The following is a 21,478-nucleotide window of genomic DNA, read 5'->3' as shown; positions in this document are numbered from 1 at the left end:
AGCACCTAATATTTCTCAAAATATGAAATTATTCCTTTAAATTACAAACATGTTGAAGTTTACAGTTTTATTTGTGACAACTAAAATTAAATAATTATAAATCAACCGATGAAAAAGCAGTCACCTTGTCTTTTTTTTTTAACAATACTGTTGCTCATCTTCAGTGCTGTCTGTTAAGATATGAGTACAGTTAGAGACATGTTCTTCCCTTTAACAAATCAGGAGGAGGTTTAAATACTTTCTCTCATCACTGTAAAACATGATAAATGCAAAGGCATATTCCAAAGTTAACAGTACAAATATCAGAGAAACACTAGCAAAGAGGGACATTTAGTAACGAGTAGTGAGGTTATAATGATGTAGAATAGAGGTGATACTATGAGAGCAACCTGGATTTTGCAACGTGTAGGGATTTTTTTTTTCTTTTTGTTTTGTTTGTACTTTAAACACTGCCACATATTACATACACAGTATTCCTGTGGCAACTGCAAAAACAGTCATTGCGTCTCGTGTTTACTCTCTTCGTCTCAGTACAAACTCACGTTCTCCCACTCCACCAGGTACTGAACCTTCCCGTCTGGTGTGACGCGTCTCGCCAAGATCCTCACCGCCTCCCCTCCGCCCCAGCTCCTGGCCACTGTCCCGCCGCCTCCTCCAACTCCTATACCCCCTCCTCCTCCACCTCCTCCTCCTCCTCCTCCACCGCCGCCAACTCCTCCCCCTCCGCCGCATCCTCCTCCTCCTCCTCCACCTATGCCACCCCCTCCGCCCACGCTGGCCTGGTAAGGGGGCAGATCACGTAGGATGAGCGGTTCCAGCTGCTTCTGCCCCGGCTGGTGTTGGTGGTTGTGTTGGTGATTGTGTTGGTGGTTGTGTTGGTGGTTGTGTTGGTGACTGTGTTGGTGATTGTGTTGGTGGTTGTGTTGGTGGGTGTGATGGTGCTGGTGGAGGTGGTGGTGGTGATGGCTGCCATTGGAGTTGAGGGGGTATGGGAAGCACGGTGGTGGTAACCTGCAGGTGTCCTCCATGCTATGAAAAGAGACACGGGAGTCATGAACAGGCAATAACTCATCTCAGTGTACCATATACATAGATTTAAAAACTCTCCTTAAAACATGTAAAGCTGTAACTATTTGTCATCACTAACAACATAAAGAAGACCAAATACAAAGAGCAGAAAAAGCAGATTAATATTTTTTCAACGAGCAATGGACCAAATATATTCATAAACTGTACAGTGCCTCTCAGCACTACAGAGCATTTTAGCATCTTTTGGGTCATTGTTTTGGTTTTACGGCTCCAATTTTAGCATTTCGGATCACGCTCACTGTTCTCATCAACCTAATTTACATCTGTTTTCAGAGAAAAGCTCTAAAAAAATCACTATATTCTATCCACCAAGCACTAAACAGACATGGTTAGTGCTTGGTGGATACTTTGTGAGTACAACGGATGATTTAGCAGCTTAAGATCCAGGACGGAGCTAAAAGGAGAGTGAATGTTGGACTTGAGTTTGTCCAGTTGCCAGAAACACAACTCCAAATTAAAGCCAGTGTTGCTCCCTGTCTGCTGGCTGTGTAAACTAGCACCTGTTTGCTAACATGTTCCCCATATCAACTTTATAAGGTGATAATAATGCATGTCAGTGTTGTGTTTATGCCCCCCCAAAAAACAACATTACTGCAGGTGTAAACTGAAGTAACTCAATCATGATTATAAAGACTACTCCCAATGTGAGATATATTCCTGAATGCCAGTTAGCAGCATCTGACAACCATGAAAGAGATCTGTTATCAGCTTTTCAAGATGGGACTGCATCAGCAGACAACTCAAAGGGACCAAAGTCAGCAGGGAAAACTCCTAAATCATCTAATGTGTGAGGAAAAGCAGTTATGAAACATTCTGATAAAATATTCTGATCGATGAACATGATCTCAAGTAGAAATTCATCAACAGGGACAACAAACAATATACAGGGTTAGTGTCCATATAATCCAGTTTATATTGTTCATAGTGTTTATAATTTTTTAGATATTGTCTTGTTTATATCTACTTTTCTGTGACTAATAAAGGATTATCTTATCTTATCTTATCTTGTATACAGTGTGCAGCAACTTGACAAATGCCGCTTCATGTACTGTGATTTAGTGCTCGCAAATATTCGGCTCAACACTCAGATGTGTTTAACTCTCCTTAAAAAAACACTACTCATTTTTACAACCAAGGACACTTTAGCTAATGTGGAAAAAATAAAAACTGAAGCAACATGTAGGTGAGCTACAGCATCCTCAGTAGAGTTCTTATTTTGTACATGGTGTACAACGTTCTCAAGACCTCAGGCTCAAAGGCGCCAACTAGAGGCTGAGTTGAGAAGCTAAATTAAAAAAGTAAATCCAATATCCAAATTTCTAGGATTTCATAATCAATATCTTATTGTTGCTGCCTTGTATGTCACTATATATAAATCTAGTAAAGTTGCTGGAAATAAAGATAGATGTGGAAAACCTGTTGTAGTGATGGAGACTCCTGGAGAGCGCAGTGTTTCCATTGTAAGTGGTGTGGTACAGGGCGTACATCCGTTTGGGAGGAGAGCTGTGGACGGGATGCACAGGGGTTGAAGTCAACGATAGCTTTTATCGAAATCACATTTTCATCCAGCTGAGTTTTAAAAACAGCAGAAAAAAGTTGTTTCAAGGTTCAGTTCTCCAACTTACTCCCTTCAGGTGTCTAGCCTTGCAGAATGTTTAGTTTGAGTTTATTTATGTAAGTTTTGAGACATCTGCTGCAGAGACTTCTGCTGTCACACCAATACAATGGAGGCGGAAAAAGTTTGTCACATCATTAAAAAATGACATTTGAAAAAGTCTCTGCTGTCAAAAGTTTTCATTGGAAATAATTTCTACCAAGGAAATAATACCACCTCCATTGTCCTGGGATGGCGGCAGAAGTGGAAAACTCAAACCTCTGAACTTAGAACAGTTCTGTCGGCATCATGTTGCTTCCTAGCACAGGAAATAGAGATGCTTCTCGCCTTCTCGTGGCTATGGAAAACATTTTGTCACAAACATCACAAGTTTTCCTAATGGTTTTCTAAAATATTTTGTATAGTGTTCTATAGTATTTTGCTCGTGTTGATCTTTTGCAGCAGAAACGTCGACAGACGTCTCCAGAATCACCACATACAAAAATTCAAAAACAGTTTTCAACCAACAGTCAGCCGTTCATTCAAGAGTGCGGTGTCCCCCACTCACAACATGTTTCTGTATCCTTGCATTACTTGTAATACAGGTGGACTGACTCATGAACTCTTCTCATACCCTTCAACTAGACTCAGCAGAGCGCATTCCTCTGCCAAGGCTAAAATGTAAAAAAATATATATATATAAAAAATATATAAATAGATATTACAGAAAGGTAAAAAATCTTGGATCTGCACCAAAATTTAATGGGTTATTCCCTAGCCCACACCCCATCCCTCCACCGAATTTGGCACAGATCAGTTCAGTGCTTTTTGTCTAATCCTGCTGACAAATAAACAAACCTGAAAACATAGCCTCCTTAATAATAACCACAGAAACTAAAATGGCACAACACCCCATTACCTCAAGTTAAGCTCCTCCTCTGACTTCCTGGAGTTGTACAGGCTGGCCCCTCCCATGTAACCATGGCAACATGGCAGTAGTTCAATGGGGTTGGCAGCAACTGGAGGTGGACAAGCCTGGGCACAGGAGACACACACACAGATCAGCTTGTGTCTGGATGCCAACATCATCACAGGAGTCAATCAAGCTCTGATACCTCCGCGCTCACGCATGCGTGAAGTTCATTCTGCATATGGAAGGTCTAGTTTTCCAATAAATACATTTACATACAGGTTTGCACATTGAAAATCGGAGTTGCTATACATTTTGTTAATTTTTTAGTCTTATTAAAAGATTCCCAAGAGCCTGAATTCCATGTCCCTGTGTTGCATGTGGGCAGAAATGGGCAGATACGTCTATAAATCCACACTAATAGCATTAATGGATGGAGTCACATCATCCTGAGGCTCATCAGACACAGCCGTGGGATGTCCTGCTTAAATGTATCACCTCCAAAGCACATTTCATGGAGCTGACTGGTTAGTGAGGCAGTTCTCCTGCCACGACTCACGACCCATGAAAAGTAAAAACATCAGAGCGTCATCAGAGCCATCAATCACTCGAGACGCCACGTAGAGGGGACGTCACTTAAATTTTTCCACATTCCTCATCGCTGGACTCTGACATGTGGAATTACACTTGGGCCATTATCATTCCCTTCTCTTGCAATACTATTAGGATGGGAGATTATAATTCAGTGGCCTTAGCAGGCGTCTGTGCCTTTAAATGGATGCGCTCTGTCAATGCTGCACTGTCAAGGTGCCAGCGCCACCTGGCCAAACTGTAATCGACTGCAAAGTGCATTTGGAAGTGATCCCAGGCTACGCATATCAGCATTCCTTCCCATCTCACTTTCCCCCACTACAACGAACCTGCTCCTCCAAGAAGGACGGAGATTAGCATCAATCAGGGGGGCACAATGGGGCCTGGATGTGCCAGAATGAAAACGAGTGCTCTGTGGAGCGTATTGTTCCAGGATTACTGTATGTGCACATACACGGATCAGAGTGATGTGTAGGAGGACACAGTACAATAAGCATTCACGGTTAAGAATGCTGTGTAAAAATAGTAACCACCACATGTGATGTTGCCTGTTTCAAATGTGATCCGCTGGGAATTGGGTTTGATGATCATGATAAATGCGCCGCTGAGCCGCAGATGTTGATGAAATACTCGAGCAGGTTTTCGTGCAGCCAAGTTTGTATTTGAATTATACATTTTAACTCAACTAAACGCACGACACCTCATCCCTCACACGCTACCTTTACCCTAACTGTAGACTCTGAAGCATCGACAGGCATTAAAACATACAGCGGAAGAGAGACAGAGAGGAAAAATACTGAGGCACTGAGCTGCACTGGGTGTTAAAAGACACGAAGACTGATTTAGACTGCGAAATGAACCTTCATCACAAAGTCTGACTGACAGGTTATTTGGATCACAGAGAGCTGTTTACCTGACTGCATGAAAAAAAATAATCAGAGAGGTTTTGTGGCCAAGACCTACCCCCTCCCCTGAGTTGGAGACAGAGGCACTGACCTGTGTCTCTATGATGCGACGCTTTGATTTACGTGACTCGGGTCCCCCCACTCTCCTCTGGCAGGGTAGTGACAGCGGGCTGAAGTGAACAACAACACAAATAAATTAATACAGAAACACACACACCCTGTACAGTCCCAAAGTGCAATGTTTAGTTTATTAGTGTGTCTCTGTGGAGGTCTACTGAGAGGCGTAAAATACAAGAAGATGAGCACAGTGAGATGATATACTGAAGGATTGTGGTGTATTAGAAAATCTTTCGGTGTATGAGCCCAAACATCATCAACAGGGAAAAATATGAAATGTATAAAAAGATAACATGAACATAAAACACTTCTTCTCTATACATTCTCCAATTCCCTTCATTCCCTGTCATCATGTTCTACTGGAAACTTGTCTCCTGACTTGTTTATGAAAATGGGAGCACCCTAAAAACCCCCCTAGAGGCTGATATGTCCATTACAACCAACTATTAGACAATGCTGAATGGAATAGACAACATATTCATTATAATGCTATAATAATTTTGAGGGCGATGCTAAAGAAAAGACCATGGAGTCATTAAGATCTAAAGGATTTCCCCTCCCACTGACATGAATGTTTTCAGTAAATTGCACAGCACTCTGCACTGCCACTTCATTATGAAATATCTTGTGTACAATGTTGACATTGTGGCCTCAGGGTGACACAAAAGGAAAGCTTGTGTAGTGTCTGATATAAACTAGGTTTCTACTCCAAAGGAAAATTAATGTGCTCGGTGAATGTTAACACAATTTTCCCATTAGATTGTGATATTTTTTATGCAATTCTCTGTGTGGTAATTTTGGCCTGATGGCGGCACTACACGATCAAAGACATTAGGATTTCCGATAGCACAGTGAATGAAAATCTGATATTTAAGTATTACAATAAGTAACAGTGGCAGTTCCACCAATTGTTGGTGTAAGAGAAAGGTTATAAGATTCTGTACTCCATTTACATCCAAAGAGGATCAAGCTATTTGTTTCAGAAGTTAGTTTAGTCCTTGTCTTGGACCACAGTGTTGGCTGAGGGGAAATGTTCAAATCATGCTAAATTAATGGACACAGGGTCTCTAAATCATAAGGAATCATCCTCTGACATTGATGAATATCAGCACCAAATTACACAGAAACCTTGCCAATAGCTGAACAAACATCGTAACAAATTGATTGGTCTCCAACCAACACTGATGTCAATGGAAGCAAATCCTTTTCTGCCGTAATTACTTTATCTTATCACCACTATTGGCTCAGGAATCTATCCAGTGTGACTCTTGTATATCCTCTATATTGATTTTTGATGTATTACAGCTTTTTGTATTGTTTTTCAAGCTGATTTTTAAAAATATTTTTCTCTTGTTTGCATGTTATAAAGCACTTTTTCTATTCTCTGTTTGGTAAAGTGCTTAATGTTTAATCGTTTCAAGTATGTTTTACTGAATAAAAGGCACATAATGACATGACACTGGATGTTTGTAGTTTGAACATAACCCAAACCCTGTCCATGTGTTGAAGTGAAAAACCGAATTCACTCCCGTCAGCTGATCACTGTCTCTTGCTGGTTACTGGAAACTTGCAGCTTGCAGCTATTTAGTTGAGCAAAGGGCATTGGAGGATAAATGACTGAAAATATGTTTAAATTGTTTTCATAAAAGCACCCAGCCCCACCACCACACACCCACCCACGCACCTCTTCCGTTTAAGACCGCTCTGCTGCAAATTATTTCATTGTAATGCAGTCTGAATAAGCTCCAGCTAAATGCTAAAAATGACTCAAAATGAAAAGTGTGGTTATGAAATCTGCAAACTACAGGACACGTGCGCACACATGTGCAAACACACTTGCAGATGCATACACATACCCACACGGGGGGGGGGGTTTATGCTCTTTTAGGGGGAATATTAGGATACAGATACTTTTGCTGGCATAAGAAAATTGCAGCCCTTTGATTCTGAAGTTAATTGTTCATGCGTAATGACTATATGCCCTGTGGGAACCCAAAGCTCTTATTGAGATAAGAGCTGAAAAGGGAGACGCTGTCCTTACTCTGACCTTCTCCGGTGTGTGATGTTGATAGGTGGGTCGGTGATGAGGGGAGACGAATCAGACGTCAGCGGAGGTGGGGCTCGGACCTGAAGCCCAAATAGACACTTCTTCTTCTTGATCTCCTTCCCCGAGACGAACCTGGTCGACATCAGAGACACAGGGTGCGGAGCAGAGGCGGTGAGTCTGGTGTGGTGTTATTTCATAAAAATTATCATCACCTCATGAGTGTGTTTTTTTCATTACTTCTCTTTGATGCTAATAAAGAATATAAAGTTGTGTAACAAAATGTACTTATTCTCCTAATGAAGAAAGTAGACTCAGGAACATTTCAAAGGCAGCCACTGTGTAATTCAGCATACGTAATTAGAGCAGACTTTGCCTGGAGAAATTTGTGGTTTTGTAACTGCAAGGTTTTTTTTTTTTTTTTTTTTTGCAAATTTTCAATGAAGACCAACTAAAAGCAATTACACTTTTAGACTGGTTATTGTGATTAAATACTTAGACTTGTGTCCTCGTCTAACAAGACAAAGCACCAAAAAGTGTTAAATTTCATCTGGTCTAATTGGCAGTTACATTCAACTCGCTCTTTATTCAGAGTCACACATTTTTCACCTCGCTCATTTCAACCTGCATGTCCAACATTATAAGTCATGAAGCACTAAGAAGACCCCTCTATTCATGGAGGGCTACTCATCAATCCAGTCATGTGTGGTCAGTGTTTATTCTTCTCATCACATGCGATGACTTACCTGTCCTTGTGGGAGTTCAGAGCGTTGAGGAGATTGTGACAGCGGTCCTGCTTCGGCGTGTCAGAAAGCTGGAGGACAGACAGGAAAAATCAAAGCTGTGTTTACACAGTGAGCAGCCATCACGCAGAAAACCTTTAATGCATACAATAATTTTCTATTACAGTCACTGACAGCAAAAATGTTGATATGGAAAACTACTTGTTGCGGCTACATGGCTGAAGAACTCTGTGTGCTGACATGTGAAGACAGGGTGAACAGTGTGTCTTTTAAAAACAGCTTCCCTCTGATATCTGTCATCTCTACTGTTATCTGTCTGTTTATTCTCTGTGGGACAACTTCAGACTTTAAACCAGATGGTATCACAACTTTGAGTCTGGTCTGAAGAGTGATAAGGCCAGTATTAGCCTTTGCATTCCTACTACTACAGTACCATTTTCAGTGCAGAAGCTGAAATTTATAAGCTATTAATCACAATATTATATATAAGTTAGTGAGTAAAATCAATTGAAATGAACACATTTGGAAGATAACAGGTAGTGAGGTTACTTGAGCTCATCTGATAAGGCTGCAGAAGCACATCAGCTGAAAAAAAAAGGTCGGCAAACACTGTCCCAGATGATTAAAATCATCTAATTCTTTAACTCTGGTGTTCCCCTTTAAGCTTACGTAGAGGTCATAACTTTTTTTTAACTTTAAATTTTACTTTAATAATGGTTAATAGGCTTTATGTCTCAAATGCAAAAAGGCTGGCAGCATTTCACATCATTTCATCATGGTGCTTAAACGGGGAAATATCAATACCAGCGCCTAGGAGCAACGAGTCCCAATTCTCATTGGTGAAGGACAGGATTTCATGGTCAAAATCAAAGTATTTCCTCTTGCAGCACAGCGAGAGATGGTAGAGCACTAAATGAGCCAAATCCACCCTGCATTTTAAAAAAGTGGAAGAATTAGATAATTAGAAACAGGTAACATATAATACATTTCATATACATACACATTCATTCATTCATTATTCATTCATTCAGTCTGTGCTGTGTTATGTGAGTTAGCATCACTAATACAAATAAAGGATAACTCTGGTAGCTCTGAACCTGGACCTTACTTTGATTAAGGCAGCAGTATTCCAGCAGCTGCTGTTTTCTGCTCAGTAAAATTACAGTTTTTATCTGGTAGTGATATATAATGATGCTTCTGGTTAAACAAAAAGGATCTTACTCTTTAATAAAAAGGTCAATCTCTGCAGGAATCCTATCCATAATATTGTCAGACACAAAATAACAATCTGAGCCTGTCAGCGTCACTTTGACGCACACAATTGCCCATTGGATTACACTGCAGCAGCTGTTTGTGGTACATCACTCTTGCTCAATACTGCACTGATAGCAAAGATTTTAGTCCATAACTATCATTTACACCCAAAAACAAGAAAAATAAGGCTCAGGTTCGAAAGTGTTATTCTTTAGGTTTTCTCTCAAACTATACATGGAAATGTCCTAAAAAAATGATCTTTTTAAGAATCTAAAGGAGAAAAATAAGAAAATCCCAGCAGCAAAAAACTACTGTAATTTTTTTTTGTTACAAACATGTCAGTAAAGGTATCACTGTTAACATCACCAGGTCATGGGTAGTCTTTGGATGGTCTCTGGTCCTTTTGTACATACAGAGCACTGGAACTGATAAAACCTAAAACAGATACATGGGGGGAAAAAAAGACAGAAAATCAGACAGGTATCGTGTAACCCTGAAGAAAAGCTTGATGAACCTGTTTGTCATTTAGTCTCCAGAACAGCTGGTCATCTTAAATTATGCCTTTTTTTTTTTTGCCATTTCTGACCAAAACAAGTATATTTTCCACCCTGCAGACCTCTCATCATGTCGTCCAGGTCATTCACGTACGTTGATTTCTTTCTTTGTTTCCTTTAGAGAAGCTTTACATATTTACAATTACAACCTAACCTCTCTTATCGTCTAGATATTTTATCCATAAAAATTAAACTGAGCTGAAAATAAATGGACAGGTGTGTCTGTTCCACTATAATAACATTCTTTTCTGGGTGACCCTGAAACTCAGCTCATATCACAGCGATATTGTGTGCATCTGTCCTTCTATATGCGTGTCTTCCCAGAAGGTCATTGGGAAAGATGAAGCGCAGACACAGTATGACAGCAGCACATGCTTACTATTCCAACTGTGAACTCAGTCTTCACTCTTCCTCCATCACCTGCTCAGCAGATGTTGTACCAATCCGGCCTCACTCTCCCTGACTGTCAATCTAAATCTAATCCCTCCTTTTTTTTAACCCACGCTTTCAGACAGGTTTGGCACTAACATGGTGTCAAGGTGGGTGTAAAACCCAAGTCGGCTAACACAGATGGTTAATGACAATAATAACTTAATGGATGGATACATTTTATTACACGCATGCAGCCGATCACACAGCACTGAGATCAGCAGCTTGCATATCCACCCAGCATCATATTTGAACTACGACGGTACCAGAGAGGTGATGTGTCTGCTCCACTGTCTGTCACTGTCCCTTTGCTCCAAGTATGAGAGGAGCTCTTGTCCTTGTAGCACGAGTCAGTGAGTACATTAACATGCACACTATTAATTTAGTCTTAAGCCAATTAAAGCAGTTCTGTGACAAGTGAAGCTGTCAGAGCTGATTATCTTAATCAGAGTGAGGTCTGCCGCTGAGACCATTAATCTATACAGAAAATTTATTAGCAACAGTTTTGATAATCAATTAATAGTTTATTCATCAAGTAAAAATGTCAAACATTCATTGAATCCAGCTTCTTAAATTAGCTGTTTTATATGACTGTAACCTGAATATATTTGTGTTTGAAATACCTGTTGGATAAAAGAAGTCATATGAAGATGCTACCTCTGACTCTGACACTTTATAACCCAAATAATTTACCAGTTAATCAAATAAATATAAAATAAATTGCCAGCCTATTATAATTTGAAATTAGAGTGTATATAACCCAGTTGCACAACTGGGTTTTTGCTCAGTCTGTCCTGGATATTGCACCCCAACGAAGACATAAACAACATGTGGCGAGTGGTAGACCAATAAAAAAACTGATCAATGTAAACCAGGTCAACAGAAGAGTCACACATCTCACATGAAATAACAATCCAAATATTAGATACTGACTGATACGTTGTCATGATATTATGGGCTGCTCACAGATACACCAGTATAGGTGTTTGTATTGACAGACATGCAAACAGAAAGTGCAGCAAAAATAGTTTTACAGGCTGCATTTCATTTTTTTTTTTTTTTTTTTTTTTTGGGGGGGGGGGGGTTTGCTTAATTCATTTCATTTAAATTATTTTTCAATGACCTCTTTGTAATGGTAACATTACCTCCACCTAGGGGGTTGCACCAAACTTGTTGGGGCCAGAGAATAACCCAATAAATTTTGGTGTGGATCCAGTTAAAGGAGGTTAAATTTCTTTCCTTAATATTGTGAGATGGGACATTTATTGCCACTTCCTTTTCCTTTTATTTTTCCATTTTAAGGAAAGATATATAGGATTGTTAGGCCTTAGCAAAGGTATGAGCTCCACTCAGTGCCATTCTAGCTAAAATGAATCAATGATTTAAAGGTGACTGACATCTTATATTTAAGCAGTATTAATTGCATTTACTTTGGTAATTCAATGCTTAGAAAAGCAAAAAAAATCTTAATATTTAAGTTCACTTATATATTACAGCCAATATATAATTAGCATAATTTATTCACTGTTTATGTCAAATGAATGAATCAATATCTACTTCAAAAATATCAGTTTGGCTTTACCAAATATTGTCTTAAACTCCAAGATAAATCAAGTTTTGGTAAAAACCAACCAGACATTTACATTTATCACTATGATTAAATGACAGAATTGTAATTTTGAGTATAAAGAATCCACAGTTTGTACAGTGACACTCAGTAACGCACCTGTCCCCATACAGCAATGGCTTGGTTAGACACTGTGTGCAGGCCTCGTGGAACCACTGACCACAGCTTCCACACTGTAACATCTTTAGGTTCCACCTGCGATCAAAACAAGAAAAAACACCAACACGCTTTAAACACATGAATGGATGAACGTGTCTAACATCTGTCACCTGACAAGTCTGCATTTATGCATAATTAAGGAGGGCTGAGGGGCTGACGAGCACAGCTGACAGTTCACATGTCATAAGCTGAAATGTGCCTTCTCCCACTGGGTCCTTCGACTCAAAAAGATGCGGCAGTTCAGGCTTTGTTTTACTCTGCTTTAGATGCCAGGTGAGTGGAGTTTGCCACATTAGCAGAAAAGCGCACAATATGCAAAGAAAAACAAGATAGTTTGCTGCACTTTTTTGACAAACAACTTACCTGACAGTGAATTGATGTAGCAAACATCACTCATACATCAGTACATGAAAGTCAAAACAAACTCTAAGAAATCCTGCTGATTCTGTTTGACACATCTGATATGCTGCATGCAATTTAGAAATAATCCACGAGATGACACTGACACAGATGAGATCAAGCCTTGAGAGAAAATGTCTACAGCTAAAGAGCACACACGAACTGAACAGTACATTCAAACTTAAACTGGCCTCTGCAGTGTCACTCACTCTCCAGGTCCGGCACAGTAGCAGTAACACTGTTGCTGATTGGTCAGATGCTGCGGGTCCCAGTCTAAAGATGACAGCTGGTAAGGGAGCCGGAGTTTCATAAACTGCATGAGCCGGGCGAAGCGTCCCCGTTTGAGGGCCCCACCTCTCTGAAAAACACAATTTTAGGATAGGACTGATTGGCCGGTGACCCCTCAAATCACTGTCATGTCAGGAGCGGCGAGGGAGACGGATCATATTCGTTGGGGAGAAGGCAGTTCGTCTCATTTTATTGTAGGTCAACTGTGAGAGATAGTGTCAGAGGCAGTGGAAGTCTGGACAATGAGATATGGACATTGACCGATTGACAATTAACTGGGTGCTCTCTCATCTCATATCTACAGAACTGGAGCACATGTGATTGATTGACTTTAAATGTACTTCTCTCAACTTCTGCGTAGTTTTTCAGCTTCATAACTATTGATTGTTCATGATTTCTCGGACACAATGTAGAACATCTAATATTGAAGTCAATACTGAGGGAATTAGTGTGCTTTTGCCTCAGATAAACCCATTACCTGCCATAAACAACAGAGTAGTGGCAACAGAACTTGATATATTTGACTGGATTTCTCCCATATTACACATTGAATGTCCCCCCCCTCAAGAGTGTGAGACGAAGAGATTAGCAGTCTGACCTTGGTTGCGACTGCAAAGACACATTGCCGACATATCCACGAATCGCTGTCAGCTTCCGGTTCGATGGTTGGCGTGTGGCACTCTGGATGATAACCTGTAATGGGAGGAGGAGGCAGAGCGTTTAATTCGGGTTTACGAGACAGACAGCCAGAGTGACAATAATGGCAAAGCAGCTCCATGTTTAGCGCTCTGCTGGTTTGTTTCAGCAGCATGCAAAACACTTTATGATACTATTTGCATCTAGGGAGCAGGAAGTATGTTTGTCGGCTTTTTCCTCAAAACAAACTGTCAGCAACCCCCGTCCGCCTGACAGAGCTGTGAAGACATAACGGTAAAAAATGTGCTGCCATTTCCTGCTCGTGCATCCTGGTGCAGAGCGTGTTTCTAAAACTTCCTCACTTGCACTTCAGTATTAAATTTCATCATAATTGAGGATTAGTTTTAAAGCCCCCACCCACACTGCTTATTGTTACTTCACTTGGATGTTTAACTATCACCGTGCAGAGCGATGTAGGTGCAGAAAGCTGTTTTCAAATTTACCTGCTGAGGAGGGAAAGTTTTCTCTGTGCAATCTGAGTTTAAGGTGTGAGCATAACAGCATGATCAACCCGTCTGGAAGCCAGCACACATACACTGAGAGTGGACGGTGCAGTAGGAGACATCTTGTGTCTTACAGTTAAACTTCTTCCATTAGGGAGACAGTGCTGTAGCCCAGGGCTCCAACTCAAGTTCTGTTTTTCAGGACTTGTGACTCGACTGCATTTGGACTCAGAGACGAGACGAGGACTCAGACTTTTTTATTTTGACATAAGATATTGATAGCTATATTAATTCTGTAGCATTATTCATTATTTGGGCAGGTACATGTGTTCACCAGCTTTGACCCAGACTCAGCTCTGACTCTTTGATGAGTTGGACTTAAGACTCAACGCTTAGTGACTAGACTACAACACCAGAGGGACAAGGAGCAGATGTAATTTAAACAATTTTTAACTGGATAATTCAACTTTTTTTGTGGAGAAATTCTATCAAACAAAAATTATTATTATTGTAAAAATCTAAAAGGTTTTTTTTTTGGATATCTTAAAACATGTCTGCAGGGGATCTTTAAATTAGTAACAAGCCCAAGTAGAAACATTTGGGGCATTAAAGTCTATGAATAAAGTTCCATGGATATCTGCATCTCATACATTTTCATTCTAGTCAGGATACAGGTGCAACAACCCGTATCTATCATTTATGATATGTGATTTTCTGTGTTGGTTTTTTCTAAAAAGAGCAACACTGTTATTTACCATACTATGTCAAATCTTCAAGGTCAGTGCAGGAGCCGGTGGAGACCCACCGTTTGACAGCGGTATGATGAGGCGTGCTTCCTTACCGTGGCGACATTTAAGACAATTTATGAGGGGTTCTTTAAGAGGCGGAGCGTCACAAATACAGCAAACTTCTTCCACTCCAGCAGCGACTGAGGCAAACACAGAAAGACAGAGACAGGCAGGGGAGGGGAGGAAGTAAATGTGAGAGAGGAAGACAGAGAGAGAGAGAGAGAAAGAGCAGTCAGCGGCATTAATTTATGTATATTGATTCACATCCTTGCCACCTCATTGATTTCAATGTCTCCTGCACCCTTTCAGATTTCACTTCATTTGACGGGTGGATATTCAGCATGGTCCTAACAAGCGTCCAACTTCCCCCTTCGCTTGATGTTAGCTGGAGAGGGGGCGCCATTTCCCTGAGGAGTCATTAGTCTAATAAATTTGTAAATAGACGCTAATATACTAATTACATCCCAACATGCCTCCATCAGAATACTCAAGAGCACTCAGCATCATAACCTTGAACGTGAACGTAATCTCGAGATCCTGAGTCAAAAGGTGCAGAGAAATTAAAAGTTTTAAGCTCATCAGGGGAAAGAATCAGAAAAGTGTTCCTGAAACTCCTCAGGCAAAGTGTCAGAGTGGAAACGAACACCTTTAGTGTGAGTTAAGCTGAGCATCCATGCTTTCAGAAACCTCAAACCAGGTGCATTTTTTAATCCCAAGAAATACAAAGTGCCCCCAACAGGAAGCGATTTACTCTTCAAGCTGAGTGGAGAGGGAAGGATGAAAAAAGAGTTCCTCTTACACGAGTGAATGTCCTTTCTCAGTACCCAGAACTCCGAGTTGTCCTCAAATCTCACCAGACAGCATTGCTTGACTCCATCTACCTGAGAGGGAGATAGCAGATGAACGGAGTGATTGACAAAACTAAATGGAAGTCTTTTCAAATCCAGGTGAACACACTCACTGGCTCGCACACTGCACACGCATACACACACACAGACACACACACACACACTGACAAGTCTCTCTGTCATACACACACAAACACACACACACATACACCCGCTCCCACATGCACTTACTCTTTTCACATTGCCGAGGTACAGTAGTCCATCACTCCATCGAGCCAACACATCATCTCCTTCACTTACTCCCCCCATCCTGAGGAGGAGAGAGACAGAGAGGAGAGAGAGGAAGGAGAGCGAGAGCAGGGCTCATGTGAAATGGAAATCCGATTTATTCGATGAATACTTTGCTGCCATTGCTGACAGAGGGGTTTATGGCCCCGGCGTTTCGGCTGGCTCTCAGACAGGCGGGCTTCGGTGCAAAGGGGTTAAAATCTCAACACCCCCCCACACCCCCCTCCTCTTTTCTACCACCCCTCCACACCCCCAACCCCCCTCCCTCCTTTTAGACCAGAGCATAGCGACAGCCTGTATCCACCACTGTGAAAGATGAGAGTGAGTACACAACCAGAGAGCAAGACAAATGATTACTGCACACATGAAACACACACACACACTCACAACACTGCATGATGACTGCTGCAATACAGTTTGATTGAATGAACAAAGATCACTGTGCAGCTACTTGAGGCATCTGCCATGCACTTTGCTGCTGTCTTCTTCTCTCCCAACATCTTAAAAACTTGAATAGACGCATGAAATGACTGTGCAGGCATTATCTCTGCACGTTGAGCATTTGTTCCAGTACATGCACTCAAGTCAAGACAGACGCAGGATGCATAACAGTGTGTGTAGCCCCTTTGTGAATCAAAAGGAAATCAGGCAAATTGTACAGTAAGCTGGCCGGTGAAGGGTACCTGTCAAGTCGAACTCCTTTCCGTCGGGGTCACAGTGATTCCTGGGCAGGCTGGACATGAAATGCCCTCATCTGCTGTGGATCTCCGCTGCCCAATTACTGCCCGCTCGGATGCGCAGCCTGCGTGTTTGCAAAAAGTGGATGATGTGCATGTATGTCCCTGTCTGTGCCAAGCGCCTGTGTGTGTCAGTCAAGCCGTCAGCGAGGAGGAGGGGGAGGAGGAGTGAGTGTGTGTGTTGGGGGGGGGGCGACTGACTGTCCGTCCGTCTCTCAACCTAGTTTGTCCGTCCTCCGCGATGCCGTTTCGTCATGTTCCCGTCGCTTTTGCTCTCTGCCCCCCCTCCTCCTCCTCCTCTCCGCCACCACCTATTGATGCTATTAACGCGGGGTTTGTCAGAGCAGCACCGGAATCAAGCCGCCAGAGACGCCATCATCCCTGCCTCTCGCTCTCGACCGACTTGTTGTGACGCAGACATAAAACACCGAGATAGAGTGGGAGGGAGATAGTGATAGAGGGGGGGGGATCCAGAGGTGGCGGGGGTTGGGTGGCTGGGTCCACGGCGAGGAGCACCTTCCCGTCTGAGGAAGTGACCCTAAATCGTTGTGACAAGGTGGGATTGTGATGTCTGAGAGCGGGAGGGGAGGGATGGCGGCGCGCTAAAAGCCAGCGGAAGCAGCGCGCGCAGCTACAGGGGCCAATTAAGCGGCCAATTAGTGAGTTTAGCCGCCTCATTAATTGGTCTGTAACAAGAGGGACCAGCCAAGTTTAGGAAACCCGTGGAGAAAAGTTTGAAAACTGAGATGCCTGTGCAAACTTAACTGGTTTTTCTCGTTGTTGTGTTTGCTTTTTAACCATAAAATGAAAATGAGCCAACATTAGACTGACACTATAAAAATATGGCAGCACATTACACACTATTGTGCATCAAAAATCTTGCAAGATGTTTTTTACTGATAAAAATCAGAGCAAGTCCATCATTTTTTATTGAACAAATCCTAAAAATTGCAGATTGCTTTTTGCAGAAAACACTGGAAGCCAAAAGTGGACAAATACCACATCTGCAGGACAGATGTGACATCTACAGAGGGTCATCTCTCCTCACAGGACATCCGGGATGTGATTTTAATGTGTGATGGAGAATATTGCTCACACAAAAGAAGCATGGCTCTGATTACAACAACTTTAGTCATACATATGTTTGCCACAAACAGACCAACACAGTCTCAACAAATACAGACACAGTCATAAACCAAAAATGCACATTTTAGAATCCATATCAAGTTACAGAAAACACATTTACTGCTTTAAACAGAGAGAAACATCAGGCAAAAACTGCTTTAAAAGAGTCAGGGAGACATTATTAGATTATGTAAATGATAAATTAAGAATATTTAGATTATACTCACACTTGAATTGCTTTAGAAGAATAACACGTTTGGTTGTTTTGGCGACAGGTGCATGTGTCCAAACCGATTCAAGGTTCTGCTTGTTTATTTTTCCCTGTTTGTGTCTTTTCTTGTTTATTTATGTCTTGCACATTACTCACACCAGTCAACCGTGTGGTAACAGCGCCGTGCGGTTCAAAATGGCCCCTGGCAGATTAAAAAGTGGTAAAGTGCCAATTTCCAACCGCGACCACTAGGTGGCAAACAAATACAAGGACTACAGCGCTGTGCCGCAATCAACCTGTCAGGTCTGAGGGATGATTAGGATCATCACAACAAGACTGAAGCTTGACAGGAGCCACAGAAGTGATGACATGACATGATATGATATGATATGCTTCTTGTTTATACCTGTGCTGTAGACAAGTAGCCTGTGTGTAATGGTCTTGGTCATCACAGTGACATGATGGCTGCAGTAATCTGTGAGAGAGAGGAAGGCCCTATGGTTAAAAACATTAGGGAGGCAGGCAGCTACAGCAACATGTCAGTCAATCCTCTGGCACAGCAGCCTCTCACTGATAAGAGCATCCGCTAATTAATCAAAGATTGTTACGAGAGTTAAGCACGACAGAGTTCAGATCAGTGTCATGAGATGTCATGAGACTCTGGAGCACACACACACACACACACACACACACACACACACACACACACACACACAAGTTTGCACAACTATCCTAGCTGAGACATTATATAGGCTTCCATTCATTGTGGAAACCCTAACCCAAAACCCTGAACCTTAACCTAACCTCAATTCACATTTTTACCACTAATCTTAACCAGGACCTCAGAAATGAAGTTTTGCCTTATTAGGATCAGTCTTTGGTCCCCATGATGACTACTGGTTCAGACATGGTCAGTGTTTATAAAGGAAAAGATCCTAAAGAGGAAACAAAATCACACACACACATTGATCTTGGTCGCTGTTGAGGACATTACACAGATTTGCATTATTTCCTGCACACTTACACTAACAGTAACCACTACTTGCTTAATCCCATATTTTTAACCTGAACTACTGACAGAAAAATATATTTTTTCTCTCTATTTGGAGAAGGTACTGTACAGACAAACACAAATCAAATCATATAAATTATTTCATCAGTCATCAAACTATCCAGTGGCCTGTATGGAAGCATCTGCATGTTCCTAAATATATTTATTTCAGTTTTTTTTTTTTCATTTAATTTTCTAATTTGTCACCTGTCTGTACCTCACAGAATGGTTATGTTCTCATAACTCATCATTTTGGATGTACTTCATCACCATAGCCCAAAAAATTCCATTTACTGATCTTGAAAAGTACAGCTTGTGAAAACAGTTGTGTAATGTCTTCTGTTAGTCTACCAGGAGCTTTCCAGCGTTGTAAAATAACTCTACGGGCGTCATCAGGGTTATATCAGCTTGCATTATTAACTGCATGTGAATTCAAGATAACTGGGTATTTGAAAGATGCCATTAAATTGCATTCTGGGAAATGTAGGATCCAGTATTTCTGGAGCTTGACCCAGACTAGGGACATAAAATTTTGACCTCTGCTGCTTCCTTGGCCTTTTAAAAACCTTCTTTTTAATCTCTTATGAATGCCCTGACTTCATGGACATGCATCACCTAAATGCTGTTGACTGGAGATTAAGTTTGGTACAAGTAAAAATTAGGATTAGGATCAGTTTAGCTCGAGATTAAAGTTAGGGTTACAATTAAGATTCAAGGCAGAGAAAAAAGGACAATATGCTGGACAAAGTTAAGGATAGACAGGTCAGAGTCTTCCTTAAGATCACATATCTTTAGATATGCTAAAGTTAAAGTAGTTTTAGGTTAAGATTAGTTTAGGATTTGGTTTTAGGATTAGTTTAGGATAGGGTTAGGTATGAAGTTATGGCCAGTAAAAGCTTTACCTTTGGTATGCATTAACATTAACAAGTTTATCAAATTAAAAATACATTTTAAGTTGTTTTAAGAGCTGATCTGGACTCAGGGTTACGGTCACGACTGAGAAGGTTACACCATCACCGTCAACAGAAAAGCGCGTGTGTGCGCGCGCGCGCGCGTGTGTGCAGTGTGCGCGCGAGCCGGCCGTGCCTAAATGCGTTTGTGAGCGCGGACGGGCTGTCTCCCCGCTGATACCCAAGTGAAATTTCCCCCGGAGGAGCGGTGCATTGTGGCCGGTCTGATGTATATAGTATCCGCCAGCCAGAGAGACGGGCTGTTGCCAAAGCGCTGAGAGCACAACATACAGGAACTGCGACGTCAGAGAGAGGAGAGAGGGTGAGAGAGAGGAGAGGGAGGGAGGGAGGGAGAGAGTTTGCAGTCAGACCAAAGTGCGCTATCAGCTGCTGACGGCTGGACAGACGAGCGGCGTGGGGGCACTGATAGAGGGGAGAGAGAGGGGTGGAGGGGTGTGGGGGGGGAGCGAGGCAGAGGACGGAGACTCCCTCGTCGTTGTCGTCGGTGACGGTGGCACAGATGGGTGCGACTCTCCACAGCTGAGCCGGCCACCGTTCCAGCAGCTCCAGCGGTCACCCAGTGCTGCATGAATCCGGCTGCCCACAGTTGCATAGCCCCACATCCCTGCGAATGACACTTGGCTCTCAGTAAGTTAAACTGCTGCTTCCTTCATTTCTCTTCCTCTATTTGGTCCATTTTAAGTCGTTTATTTTGTAAATTTCAAAGGCCTACATGTCATTGAGTGACTCAGTAGGAAGCAAATGTCATCATCTGTCACGCTAGTGTGTTTTAATAGGAGTGTCAACACGTACAAACTTTTACAGCCCTCATACTGTCAGGCTTTATTCTCATCCTTCAGCCTACACTGACAGATCATTAGCACTGAGCATAACTGTAGCACCACCCTATGGCTGCATTTATTGAGCAGAAAAGGAGCATTATGGGGTGTGACTTAACTGTAACCTAGTTACAGCTGTATGTGTGTGTACACCTCAGTCATATGTGGGTTGTTTGCTCTGGTCAGAGTCACTGAATAGCAGGCATTCAGACCTCTGCACAGCCGTTGGTCAGGGGATAAAAATGCAGAGTTTATGACTTGTTTTGCGCTGCAGGCCTGCGTGTGAATTTTCCTCGCTCATCCTCTCATGTTGAGCAGGAACATCATAATGAGCAAAAGTACAAACCTGCAGCAGAGATAAATGATTATGTAAGATAAAGTAAACGTAGCACAAATGCTTCAGAGCTGCAGGAGACCCACAATGGAAAGTTGGAAGTGCCAGCACATTTTCATATCACACTTTAGGCTCTTAAGCTGCTGCTCTCTCTCTCATCCAGAGCTGTGAGAGCAGACAGAGGTCCAGGGCCTTGCTCAAAGGTCATTTTCACCTGGACTGAAGTCAGAATGAGGCTGTTATATTGATTGACTCTGTGAGTTTTTACTTACAGCAGCTACCCGACAACCATTCTGCACATTTTGCTCACAAAGTCAAACTGGCTTCACTGTGTGAGAGTTTACAAGTTCATAAGGCTTCTCACGCATCAACCTCTCCATCTCTCTCCCTCCTACTTCTCTTCCTGAAGCAGTGTGTTTACTAGATGACTATCTTCATGGCAATCCAAATGCCAAAGAGGGGAAA

At 41.9% G+C, this 21,478-nt stretch overlaps 2 protein-coding genes across 3 annotated transcripts in view; one reads left to right on the top strand and one right to left on the bottom strand.

The window, feature by feature from the left end:
- Positions 1 to 221: 221 nt before the first annotated feature.
- phf1 (PHD finger protein 1) lies at positions 222 to 17,108 on the bottom strand. Of its 2 annotated transcripts, none has more exons than XM_018700088.2 (15): positions 16,450 to 17,108; positions 15,710 to 15,788; positions 15,430 to 15,511; positions 14,684 to 14,770; positions 13,302 to 13,396; positions 12,625 to 12,773; positions 11,957 to 12,052; positions 9,614 to 9,682; positions 8,800 to 8,922; positions 7,997 to 8,065; positions 7,254 to 7,385; positions 5,148 to 5,259; positions 3,603 to 3,718; positions 2,506 to 2,592; positions 222 to 1,029 (listed from the first exon to the last, which is right to left on the bottom strand). In XM_018700088.2, exons 2-15 carry the CDS (start codon positions 15,785 to 15,787, stop codon positions 528 to 530), a joined length of 1,797 nt encoding a protein of 598 aa, XP_018555604.1. In that variant the 5' UTR covers position 15,788; positions 16,450 to 17,108; the 3' UTR covers positions 222 to 527. The 2 variants fall into 2 exon arrangements, with proteins under 2 accessions (XP_018555604.1, XP_018555606.1); XM_018700090.2 differs by having other exon boundaries at positions 5,181 to 5,259; positions 16,450 to 17,104.
- Positions 17,109 to 20,197: 3,089 nt separating this feature from the next.
- Positions 20,198 to 21,478, top strand: part of rgl2 (ral guanine nucleotide dissociation stimulator-like 2) — a 29,242-nt gene continuing 27,961 nt past the window's right edge. Inside the window, exon 1 of the mRNA XM_018699895.2 lies at positions 20,198 to 20,488. The gene's annotated coding sequence lies outside the window, so the exon portion shown is untranslated. The remainder of the gene's footprint in view (positions 20,489 to 21,478) is intronic.

This window comes from Lates calcarifer, linkage group LG15 (genome assembly GCF_001640805.2).
Source record: "Lates calcarifer isolate ASB-BC8 linkage group LG15, TLL_Latcal_v3, whole genome shotgun sequence".
In the NCBI taxonomy this organism is placed as follows: Eukaryota; Metazoa; Chordata; class Actinopteri; family Centropomidae; genus Lates; species Lates calcarifer.
This window is presented reverse-complemented; position numbering and strand designations above follow the sequence as displayed.